Source organism: Pelmatolapia mariae, linkage group LG18 (genome assembly GCF_036321145.2).
Source record: "Pelmatolapia mariae isolate MD_Pm_ZW linkage group LG18, Pm_UMD_F_2, whole genome shotgun sequence".
Lineage (NCBI taxonomy): Eukaryota > Metazoa > Chordata > Actinopteri > Cichliformes > Cichlidae > Pelmatolapia > Pelmatolapia mariae.
The window spans coordinates 22,491,579-22,504,825 of record NC_086243.1 but is presented as its reverse complement, the minus strand read 5'-3'; the positions used below and the strand labels follow the sequence as shown (position 1 = coordinate 22,504,825).

General features: G+C 37.9%; 1 protein-coding gene and 1 long non-coding RNA gene across 2 annotated transcripts; one reads left to right on the top strand and one right to left on the bottom strand.

Annotated features, from left to right (window-relative positions):
• The first annotated feature begins 4,676 nt into the window (after positions 1-4,676).
• LOC134617565 (chemokine XC receptor 1-like) lies at positions 4,677-5,746 on the top strand. The gene has a single exon (XM_063462850.1). The coding sequence runs from the start codon at positions 4,677-4,679 to the stop codon at positions 5,685-5,687; it is 1,011 nt and encodes a 336-aa protein (XP_063318920.1). The 3' UTR covers positions 5,688-5,746.
• A 3,755-nt stretch (positions 5,747-9,501) lies between these two features.
• Positions 9,502-12,611, bottom strand: LOC134616244 (uncharacterized). The gene is made up of 3 exons (XR_010091431.1): positions 12,571-12,611; positions 11,736-11,814; positions 9,502-9,547 (listed from the first exon to the last, which is right to left on the bottom strand). It is a non-coding gene; the product is annotated as an uncharacterized LOC134616244 (long non-coding RNA).
• Positions 12,612-13,247: the final 636 nt, after the last annotated feature.

The following is a 13,247-nucleotide window of genomic DNA, read 5'->3' as shown; positions in this document are numbered from 1 at the left end:
TATATATATATATATGTGTGTGTGTGTGTGTGTGTGTGTGTGTGTGTGTGTGTGTGTGTGTGTGTATATATATATATGTGTGTGTGTGTGTGTGTGTGTGTGTGTGTATATATATATATATATATATATATATATATATATATATACACATATATATCATGACTGTGTTAACCTGTGATGTGCACAGTGCACAGTTCTGCAATTACAATGTTTGACAAATACATAAAAATCCATGCATGCATGAGTATTATAAGGTAACCAAAAGCACCAAAATTAAGACTAAAGTGTCTCACATCATAATTATCTTGCAGATATAAAGAGCAAAAGAAATCACACATGCTGCCAGGATGTATCTTAACTCAATCATACACTCAAATTTCTAACTGTTAGAAGACATTATGAGAGTTTGCTCTTTTTTCACCTGCACCCACATTCACATTAATAACAACCTGAGTATCCTCTGTCTATCTCACTCTTCTATCCAAAGAATGTTGAATGCAAAAACCTACACCTGCAAATGGAGAGATGCCAAACTGTGTTTCTGGTAACAGTGACATTACAGATCTATCTTATCTTATCTTAATCTGCATTGAAGTTTCACGATTACGGGGAACAAGTGAATGCACCAGGTCATCCACGCAGCTCCAACCTTTCCCGTTGGATGGCGCAAGATTGTGCAACTGAGAAAAGGACAAAGCAACCCACTCGTGGGACTAGTATGAGTTATGCATTTATTTGAGTATGCTGATTCATTACCGCTTATTTCACTAATAATATGCCACATATTAGAACAAACAAAATGCCTAAATTTCTGTGATATTACAGGTTGAATATTTAGATAAAATCAGAATGTAATGATATACAAATCTCATAAGTCCATATTTTTTCAGAAACCTAAAGAAGATATAAAATATATTGAATGTTTGATTTTCCACATCCGTGGAAGTGATTTGAACTTGTGGAAATGTGGAATTGATTTGAATACCTGAAAACAATGATTTCGATGTGTGAGACAATATTTTTTTCAATATTTTGCAATGGTCTATGAACACAGTTCATCACGCCATCCATAAATGCAGGTTATCATGTTTTAGTTTTAGAGTAACATGCTCACAACCAGATGATGTCTTTTGACTATTTTAAAATGTGTATTGCATCTATTACAACACACAATGAGTCCTTCCTACTGAACTGGCCTGCATGCTTGCAGTCCAAACTTTGGACTGCCCAAAGTGGAAACATTGAATGAAATGAAAAATACAACACAGAAGATCCAGGACTGTTGAGCAACTAGCAGGAGGAGGAGTCAGCAGCCTGGTCATGGTCTGGGATGCTGGGTCTCCCTGCTGCTGCAGGACCAGGGATGGTCTGCTTGTCTTCACCACAGGGCCAAGGGCAACATCTCCTGGGTCTGGAGGTGGATTGCCCCTCTGGGGGTGATGGTACCTGTACCTGGGGGTATAGAGTATGTTTGGGGAGTGTGAGTGTGTGTACAGTGTTCATTTTTGTTTGTCTCCACATTGGGCGAATGCTGACTATTTGTATATGTGTGCATGAGGGTGGGAATGCATGTTTGTGTCTGCGTATACACCTATGTGCACACAGGTGTGCACATAGGTGTATACACGGTGCTCACAGACTTAAATGCTGCTCAGTAACATTCAATATTGATTATTTACTGTTACTTATACTTATCTAGGTTGTTGCTGTGGTCTCCCTACTCTGTTGTTCTGTTTTTGCTTGTTTTCCTTCCCCCTGTTCCAGTAGGTGATCCAGCAGATTTTTAGTATCTTTTCTCAGTGTCCCTCTTACCTCTGTTTTCCTTTCCTTCTTGTTTTCTTGAACTTCTCTTGTCTATATCTTTCCCTTTCCTATCCCCCAGTCATGTCTGTTCCATTTGTAATAACTCTAAAGTTTAAATAAATAAATAACAATAATAAAGATCAATCAAGTGGACCAGTATGACAAAGCCATAACAATCCACTTGGAAAAATAAATCCACTGGGCTTTTTTGTTGGTCTTCAGAAAATAATTCTGATTGCTACAGTGCCGAACGGGACAGGCAACAAGAAAGCCTACAGTTGATTTTTTGCCTGTCTTGACTATCTTCCTTTAATCAGCTAAGTCTTATCTTGTTCCCTCCCTGGATCTATAGTGGTTGTGAGGGTAGTCAACTAAAAAAATTGCTCTCTTTACATTCTCCACTTTTCAACCTTCATTTCTCAACACATGGTAGTTGGAAGTTATTTTAGTTCAACATTAAATTAATTTTGAAAGGAACATTAAGCTTAACAGTTCATTATTTTCTTCATTTCTTTTATATATTCATAAATGTCATGGGGAAAAAACACTTAAATATGCAAAAAAAAGAAGAGAAAATTCTTACTAAACTGCATAGCAACTGAAAAGAAAACTTCTTTATTTAGAACAGACAAAAAGAACTGACTTTCACAGAACACAGCGTAACATTTCAAAAGCACACAGATTAAATTTAGAGTGTAATGGTCTCACCCGATGACGTTGTAAAACATGGAAGTGCATGTCTGATGGTGTTTCTGTAGAAGCAGCATTTCTGTGGTATTTAAATTCATCACCCAGAAATGTGCTGGCTTCCTCAAAATGCGTTGCTTACCTCACGCCACATAGCCACTAATTCAACATGCAGTAAAGCTACAATGTTTGTTGTTTGTGTTCATAATGGTTTCATTTTAGGAAAAACAGGCCATTGCTATTATTTTTTGTCATCAAGGTTGGTTCTGTTTAAATAAAGAAAATGACCCAGATAGCGCTGTATTGCTTGTTGCAACATGCAAGGAATGCAATCATTCCCTGCATGATAAGTTCAGAGACAGGGTATCAGATGAAACAGTCCTGGTAGGCATAATGTCTCGGGAGAATTTAGTTTCACTTCATATCGACATTGTGGCACTGACTGTTTTCTCCGTCTAAACTTCTAGAGGTCGGTAATGTAGGAATATTGTAATATTTTACTTATTTACATGGTTTTCTTTGCTAAACTGTGCTAGACCAGAAATGGAAAAAAATCTGCTACTCTTTTTTTAAATGAGGAAAAACAACAACTTAGCTCAGCACTGAACTTTGAGTAAAGGGTATGAACACCCCCCTAAAATGTGGTAGCCTATGCTGAATACATAACCTAGTTGGGAATAGTTTATTTTACAAGTTTCTAAGTATTGATTTAAAAATGGCTGGAGGTGCCACGTGATTACAGATTTTTTTTTGTTGTTGTATGTATATAGCTTCTCTGTCTTAGGAATAAAGCATACCTTACTACACTCACTGAATGAAGCCCAGCTGTAACATTAAATATTATATACTGATACTGATTTAATGAAGCAGAAAATGTGTAAATGTTCTTATGTTTCTAATCTGCTGCTATATAATATTAATATTAATTTATTGCCCACAAACTAAAGTGATTTTGATGTTTCCTTTATAGATTTAAACTTTAATGCTTAAATGTATTCAGAGTTTCAGAGCACAGGTTGTCTGACAAATAGAAAGCAGCACAGATAGCACAAATAGTGTTGAAATTATTAGCTTGAATTGTTTATTTTAGTCTTATTTGCAGCCAAGTTGCATTTTACTGTCATATTTTTTTAATGATGATGTCTCCAGTTTGGAATAGGTAGCGCTCATGAGGATAATTTTGTGCAGAAGAAGAGTCACATGATCCACAAAGTGCCCCTTTTTGTGAGTGTGCACAGAATCACAAGTAGAAAGTCTAGCAGAGAAAGCTGATATGCATCCATACCTGTTATCTCTGACGGGTATCTGTTCATCTGTCTTTTAGGTTTTGTTCAGGCAGGTAACAAAAAGAAAGGCTGGCTTTGTTGAACTTTCTTCGTGTTGCCCCTCGAGTTTTATGTGTTATTCGTAGGTCTAATAGATTAACATCAGAACAAGGTGTCATACAATTGTGCTTAAACACATTTCATTTGAAATGGTCCATTTTGAGAGTCAGGTCAACACTGTCTGACTTTCATTCCTTTTACTTAAATTTACATTATATTTTTCTTGACTAATGTTGAAGGCATAACACATAAATAAGATATCCTGATATCCTGGAGAAATATTTAAACATCTTAAAATATGAAATGTTTATGCACTGCAGTTTAATACTGGCTACTCATGGTTTGCCTTACAAATAGTATAACACAACAACGTTAAAAAAACAAAACAAAAAGCAAAATACAAACTGGAGCTTTCAAAATGATAACCTTTAAAGTTTCAACACAGCTCTCGTCAGACTTTATAGGTTATATTATATTCTGATGTCTGGTATGATTGATGCAGGATGCTTGTAGACAGTTATATGTCAGTAAAAAGTATGACAAACAATGTTAAAAAAAATGCGTGCTTTCCTTTAAGGCAGTGCTCTGACTCTAACTTAAAAAGAGGAACTATTAGTTTACTTAAGAACATCAAAACCTTTCCAGCACAGGAAATTGACAGCTGATGCTTGGGGTAAGTCGATCAGTATTTGCTGTGCCTCTTCTCCTAATTTGGTGCTTTATTACTCTCTGTGTTTTACAGATCATACAAAAACTAAAATCTAAAAAAACGAAATTCCCATAAAGAAAACTGCTCAGTTAATGTGTTTAATTACATTTTAAAAATCTAGCTTTGTGTTTGTGTTTTATAGAAACTTGACAATGGAAAGCAACTACACAACTGAAGAAGAACATGTTTCTTATCTATGTGAGGTTAACTTTCCAACCTTTACTGGCACTTTGTTCATCTTGATCTTCATCCTCAGTGTCATAGGCAATGGTCTCCTCTTATGTGTCCTTTTCATCTACGAGAACCTGAAAAGTATCACAAATATTTTCATCCTGAACCTGGCCTGCTCTGATTTAATCTTCACCATTACACTTCCATTCTGGGCCGTTGATTATCTTAACCAATGGGTCTTTGGAGACCTTTCCTGCAAATTGATTTCTGCCGCATTCTTTGTTGGGCTGTACAGCAGTGTCATTCTGCTGACTGCGATGACAGTGGATCGTTTCATTGCCGTGGTGCTGCACAACCAGCTGAACAAACTAGATAGAAAGAAGTACGCAATTGGTGCTTGTGTAGCTGCCTGGGTCATCAGCATCTCTGCATCCCTGAGTGAAGCTGTGAACGTAGAGGTGGGAAACTGGGAGAATTCTACCTATTGTGAGACATCTGAAGACAACCTCGGGCAACACCTCCAAGTGTCACTGCTATTCTTCCTCCCATTTGCCATCATTATTTTCTGCTATTCTGCCATCCTCAAGAAGGTTTTACAAGCTTTAAACAGAAAGAAGCACAGGACTGTAGTTGTGCTGTTGTGTATTGTTGCAGCATTTTTCATTTGCTGGGGCCCATACCATATTATGTTTTTAATCAAATCTCTCTATACACCCAAAGGTTGTAAAACACAGGAACGGTTGGCTATCATGTCTCGTATTTGTGAAATGCTTGCCTATTCTCATTGCTGTATGAACCCTCTGCTGTATATGATCTCACAGAAGTTGCGAAAGCATCTGTTGAATCTTTTGCACTGTGAAAATGTGTGCAGGAAGAACAGGGAGAGAGACACTGGCCGGAACACAACTATTAGCCAGAAAGTTGTTTTCACAGAACAAACTACTGCTGTCAACGAGGACCTGCATGACTATCCATTAAACAACCTTTCTTAAATTTACATATTGTTTTAATTTGTAAATGCTTTTACATAATATCTATTTTTCAGTTTCTCACTGAGCCAGTTAAAAACAACAACAACATATGTGCATTTCACTGCATTCCTTTGCATTCACACTGTTTTGTGTAAAAAATAAACTATTGCTGAAATTCAGTGAAGCCATTTTCACTTCTCTCTTCTAACGAAATTCTGTATAATGCAATGGCAAGCTGAACGGACAAAAAAATTGCACTGACAGCACTACTTTATGGTGTCACACTCGCGAAGTGTAAGGGCCAGATTTGGCTAGTAGGGTAAATTTTGAAATGATCCACTCCCAGCAATGTGCCAATGTGAGAAGAGTGTTATACTAACAATGGACATTTTTAAACATATTTCTTTCAGTAGTGATCAATGACTAGATAATAGTCTGAGTGACTAATAATACAGTGTGTGCAGGTTTTACACGTGTTTCTCTTCAAAAATGGCATTACAATTTAGGAAAATCAACATGTTTTTGATATCAGGAAAACTGATCCTATTAATAACTGCTGAGGGTTGTGCGTGCATAAATCCACGTGGTCTGGATAAATCTGACGGTGAAAGAAGAGCACATGACTCATCCAGAGAAGGTCTGCATGATTACAGCCTATTCCATCATCCTGAAAGCTCTGCGTAACAGTTAATGTGTAAGACGCACAGAAGCACCGTTCTCCAATCAAACCACCACCGGTTTCGCGTCTTAACAGCTGTTTTATACGTAAGCTTTGGGGGGTGACCAGGCTAGTCACAGGCTGTATCCCAATTCAGGGTCTGCAGCCTTAAAGTACGCAGCCTTAACGGTCCTCAAGGGCCGCGTACTCAAAGACCGCTAAGGCCGGAAGTGCAAGGCTTGTAAGATGGGACGGTCTAGCCTCCGTCGCCCTGCCCAGGTTGCCTAGCAACCATGATACTAACAGCTGGAAACGTTTCATACTGCTTTGACAGAAATGAAGGAGAACATATATTGTTCATTTGTTTCTACATGAGCGTATCTGAGGCTGAGACCACGGGACTGTAAAACATGATTGTTGGGCTTCATTTCTGTACTGAACAGTCATTTTAAGATTAGCTAGTAAATAACAATTAGCTAATGTTGTTCATGTGACTAAAGTCATTCACGTTGGTAATGTAAATATAATATGGCCAATATTATAGTTATTATATTAATCATTAATAGTTATTACAGCAGTGAACTTGAACTCTGTGTCAAATACTGAGCTTCAGTAAAGATTCAAGTTGCATTTATTTATATTTCCTATCACCTTAAATCTTCACTCAAAGACAAGTATCTTTGACAGTGTATATATAGATATATCATATATAAGAGACAAATATTGTTTTTAATATGTTGGCATTACTACATTTGGCTCAATGCTTACATATATGTGTAAAAAGAAAATGTACGAGCTGTGAAAACTGTTTCTGATAGAATGAAGAGTAGACTGATATATTAAATATTCCATTATTGGGTGAGAAAATCAGACCATGTCATAACTCCTTATGTCATACAGAATAGATATCAGAGCCTTAAACAGGCTGACTTCTGCTAAATGGGTCAAACTGGGCAGAAAGTATACAAACACATAACATCCTTATAGAATATGATGTAACACTATGAGGCCGTTACATGCAGTTTATTAAAGTGCAATTGGAAAAAGGTTTTTGAAATGCAGTTTATTAAGTTGGAATTCAAAAATGTTTTTTGAAATGAAGTTTTTAAAAAGCATTTTAAAAATCAGTTTATTAAATTGGAATTCAAAAATGAATTTACAAATGCAGAATTTATTCTACAATTCATTATTTAATCAATCAATCAATCAGTCAATCTTTATTTATAAAGCACTTTTCATACAAAAAATGTAGCACAAAGTGCTTTACATGGTTAAAAGCAGCCCACCCTCCCACACACACACACACACACACACACACACACGCACAGACACACACACGCACTCTTAAAGAGTAAAATTGGGCTGGGTACGCATTAGCAAGTGAGGAAACACTATCACCGGGAGCCGGTCACAGACCGCAGCCTCCAGGCTGGGCACACAGCAGGAGGGAGGCAAAGAAGCCCCCCAGCCAGGCTGAGAGGACCCACAGAGCCCCAGCAGCCACGGTCGATCACAGCCCCGGTGCAGAGAGCCCCCTCCGAGGAAACACTGGAGATATGACCTAATAAGAATATATACACTGTAAAAAAAATATTGTAGAATTTACGGTGAATTACTGGCAGCTGTGGTTGCCAGAATTTCACCGTGAAAAATAAATTGTAAATGTAGAACACAAAACGGTATCCTATTTTGGTAACCTTAAATTTCACAGTAAATAATAATTATTTCTTTTACAGTAAATGACTGAATTTAAACATAAATTCATGTGAAAACAACAGACATTCCGTTAACCTGATTACAGTCTTACTTTGTAAAATATAGTGAAACTGTATAAAATAATACGGTATCATACCTAAAAAGTTGAATATTACGGTAAATTACTGGCAGCTGTGGTTGCCAGAATTTCACCGTGGAAAATATAGTAATAATGTAGAATATATAACGGTATACTTGTTGATAAATGTAAAATTCACAATAAAGAATCATAAACCTGTTCATGGTAACTCATGTAAAAGCAACAAACACTCCATTAACCTGATTACAGTTTTGCATTGTAAAATACAGTGAAACTGTATAAAATAAATATTAAAAAGTTGAATATTACGGTAAAATACTGGCAGCTGTGGTTGCCAGAATTTCACCGTGGAAAATATAGTGATAATGCAGAATACATAACGGTATACTTGTTGATAAATGTAAAATTCACAGTGAACTTTGGTTTTTGTGCAATTATTAGATTGAAATAAAGAACTAATATAAAGTAAACCAGTTAAAATACATTTTAATAAGCTTGTTTACCGTCTCCTATTGACAAAGCACAGAAGAGCTGTATAATACAAAACATGCCTTTTTATTTAAAAGTTCATATTTACACGAAATTATTGGCAGCTGTTGCAGACAGAATGTCGTCTAAAAAAATTAAGGTCCAACAAATGAGGTAATAAACATAATAGGGCTAACTGGCATAAAACTTACATTCTTTGACTTTTTGTCATAATTTGCTAGAAACATTAATAAAAACCAGTAGAGACAATGATTAAATTAAACAGTTAACATCCATCCATCCATTCGCTTCCACTTATCCTTTTTCAGGGTCGCGACACTGGAGCCTATCCCAGCTGTCATAGGGCGAGAGGCGGGGTACACCCTGGACAAGTCGCCAGTCTGTCACAGGGCTAACACACAGGGACAGACAACCATTCGCACTCACATTTACACCTATGGGCAATTTGGATTAATCAATTAACCTATCCCCACAAACTGCATGTCTTTGGACGGTGGGAGGAAGCCAGAGTACTCGGAGGTAACCCACGCAAACACGGGGAGAACATGCAAACTCCACACAGAAAGACCCTGGCCTGATGGTGGAATTGAACTCAGAACCTTCTTGCTGTGCAGCAACAGTGCTAACCACCGTGCTGCCCTAAACAATTAATACTTAATAATCAAATTAATGACTAAAAAGGCACTGATCTAATTAATATCAAACTTAATACAACCAATAACAAATAAGTACATAATAAACAGTCAAACAAAATTTAAAACACTTGATACTTGCAGTGGTTGCCAAAGTTTCTTTTTATCCAGATTGATAGTAGAGGGCTTTCAAAACAGTCTCTGATGGTGTCTGAGGAACTGGAACAGGTTTTGGATTCAATGTGCTGGAGGACTTGCATGCTGTTCTTCAGATGCTCGGTGTAGATTAGCGTTCTTTCCTTGCAGTCTGAAAGCAAATACAAAGCACAATAAAGCAAACTGCCCATTTCAAAAGCAAATATACAATCTTACATCTAATAGAGCTGACACAATTAATTGTATAATGATTTACAATTGTGATGCATTGTGGGGAAAAAAGCATTCTTAATCCATTCAGAAGAAACTAATCGATTATTAAATACAGTCCCAATCAAAAGTTTAAGACCACTTGAAAAATGGCAAAAAGAAAAATCATCTTTTGCATGGTTGGATCTTAACAAGGTTCCAACAACATGCAACAAGCAGAAATGGGAGTGAGACAAAACATTTAACTTACATTTCACAAACTTAAACTGGGACAGGCTGTTTTACAGCTGATCAAATGTTTAGGACCACTTGTCTTTAAAAGGCCAAATTTGTGCAAAACTGTGGGGTCATTGTCATTTTCTGTCAGGTAGTCAGACTGTCAGGATGTTCTGATGGCAAAAGCAAAAAAACTTTCCTTGTTGAACATGGTCGGCTTGTTGAACTGCATAAGTAGGGTCTCTCACAGCGTGCCATCGCTGCTGAGGTGGGATGCAGTTAAGACGGTCATTTCTTAAATAATCCTGGGGGTTATGGAACAAAAACGTGAAGTGGAAGACCTAAACAATCCTCAACCCAAATTAAGGCCATTAGTGGTGCCGATTGCACCATCATAATCATCAAATGGCATCTGAGACTGAAGGGCTTCAAAAACGAATTCTCTGATAAAAAATATAACCTTTTTTTATCCTGTAAAAAAAATGCAACCTTGATGGTCCTGATGGTTTCCAACCTTACTGGCATGACAAGCAGATCCCACCTGAGATGTTTTCTTCGCCCTACAAACGAGTGGATGCCACAATGATTGGGAAGATGCTTTTTCCTTCAGTGGAACAATGAAGATTCAGGAGGTGCAGGGGTGTCAAAAGGCTGCTGGCTATGTCCAGATGTTGCAGAGAGCATCCGTGATGGCTTAGGGCCCTCATCTGTGTGGTAACGACTGGGTTTTTCAGCAGGACAACGCTACAGTACACAACGCCCACAGGACAAAGGACTTCTTCCAGGAGAATAACATCACTCTTTTGGACCATCCTGCGTCTTTCCCTGATCTAAATCCAACTATGAATGGACAACAGTTCCAGACAGTAGACACCCTTCGTGTGGCCCTCTTCACCACTTGGAGAAATCTTCCCACTCACCTCATGGAAACGCTTGCATGAAGTGATCAACACGAACAGCGGACCAATTAATTACTGAGTTCAAGTTTGGAACTTTCTGTTTTTGGGGTTTACCCATGTTTTCTGGAGGTGTGGTCCTAAACTTTTGATCAACTGTAAAACAGCCTGTTTCAGTTTAAGCGTTGTTTTTAACAAATTGCATGCTCAAAAAATGTTTTGCCTCACTCCTATTTCTTCTTGTTGCATGTTGAAGCTGTACTTGGAACCTTCTTAAGATCCAACCATGCAAAATATGATTTTTTGCCATTTTTCAAATGGTCTAAAACTTTTGATCAGGACTGTACAACCTAAAAATAACAGCAATTTGTTTTCTTCAGCCACATACATCACAGTGGACCAAAAAGTGCAGTTTGTGTTCAGACGAGCTATAAAAAAGTAGCTTATATGTAACCTCCTTTATTTGTTGATGAAAACAAACAAACTGAAATGAAGTTATCATGATGCACTGGGAAAAAAATTATATTTTTCAGCACAAAACGTCTGTAGTTTTCTAATAAAATCTCTGTTACTGAGCCTCACAGGTCCTTTTCTTCTGCTGCTGCGCATCACATGCCAGCAGTGGCTTCGCACATGCGCGTTTGGATGCAGTGGGGTAAAAATCATCTGCTCCATCTTCCATTCCACCACGTCATCAATCATGAGAGGCAACAGCCTTAAAAAGTTCCAGTTTTATATTAACTGTGCTGAGAGTTTGTTTGAGGACTGATCTCACACGGCTTTGAAGAGGTATCAGAGTCAGAGTATTTAAACTGTTTGATGCTCCAATTCAGAATGGAGTAGGTGAACCATTCTTTTTTTATTCACAAAAAATTTAAGAAACAGCGCAACATCATATGACAAAATGCCATAAAATCTTCCGTCCTAATCAAAATGGCAAACCTGGCTGACAGATGTGAAAATATTTTAAACAGTTGAAAACTGACTCAAACTTTACTCCTTCTATATCTGGTGTACCTTCAGTCTTGAGGTGTTCAACAGGAGAGTTGTACATCTCTATGGTGCATTCTGCTCCACACTGATTTGGATCACCACCCTGAAAAACAGATTGCGTCATTAAACAGTATCTACAGAAATGTTGTGTACGACTAAAGCAGAGGCCACCAGTGCAATGTGAGCCCAAATTATCTCCAGCAAGCAAAACAAGGTTCCTTTAACTATAGTTTTATCTATTTATTTCCATAACCTAAAGGATGAACAACTTCAAAGGCATTTTGGTATAGCAGTAGTTTGAAACATAATGGATTTTGGTAAAAAAAATAAAATAAATTACTACTTTTGAATATCTGACCATCACTAATGTCACACAGTACATCTGATGAAGACTCAGCTGATTCCTCACCTGTTACACATATCTGGATCCCTTGACCACCTCACAAAGCTTGGAAATACCCTCATCAGATAATGTTGTTTTAGTTTTAAGAAGTGTAGTGAGCTTATTCAGAGTATATGACTGACCCAACTCATATATTTTTTAAAATTTCCTCTACAATGGTCAGGATGGCAGAAGCAGGTCACAATGAAATACATAACCCCTCAGTGACTTCACTGACTTGGCACAGAAATCAAAAAGGAACATTGTCTTTAGCTGCTCCTGGTAAATTAAACTGGCGTTTGTTTCACAGTAAAGCTAGCTAAAATCTTCAACCTGCTGCATTAGCATGAACTTTCCAGAAAACTAAACAGGACTGAAGGCGAAGCCTGTAACAGAGGAACGCTTTCAATGCAACAAGAAAACTAAGCGAACTATGGTTACAGCTGATATACGTTTCAAGTCTAATGATATACTTACATTGAAAGAGAAGGTTGTTGGTTCGGCGCAGGCTGCTGCTGGGCTCCCTTGCTGAGCAGGAGACTGTCTGGGCCAGGTCTGGACCGTTAGAAGTGGCGCTATCTTCTTCTTCGTTGGTTTGGTTTTAAATATTTGGCGCTTCCAAGGAGTATTGGTGCCCACTGCTGTTGCAGTACCTCAAAGTCAGACAGCTATTTCTGACAACATAGTACCCTCCTCGTCTAAGTTTATATATATATATATATATATATATATATATATATATATATATACCCAACTTCGATACCCAACATCCACAATGACGGCGAAACAACTAGTAGCTCAGTGTTCCAACATTCGAAAGAAGGAACTGCTCTCACAGCTAGAGATTGATGAGGTACAACATAAATGCTACGGCAAGGAGGAGTCAGGACGCCAGGTCAGGGGGGAGATATCATCACCCCCACCCGAGATTGGGTACATAGCCCCAAGTGCGATAGGAGAAGGATCGTTGAGTGCGAGAGGAACTGACCTGAAGGATAGGATCATGGCCAAGCTTGAAACCTGGATCCCCCGTAGCCGGTTACCAAGATTACGTGAAGTACCCTCAGAAGGTCTGCTAGATGATGTTAATGCAGCACTACGGATGATACCTACAACCACGATTACCGACACTAACAAGCTGATCTACACTACGG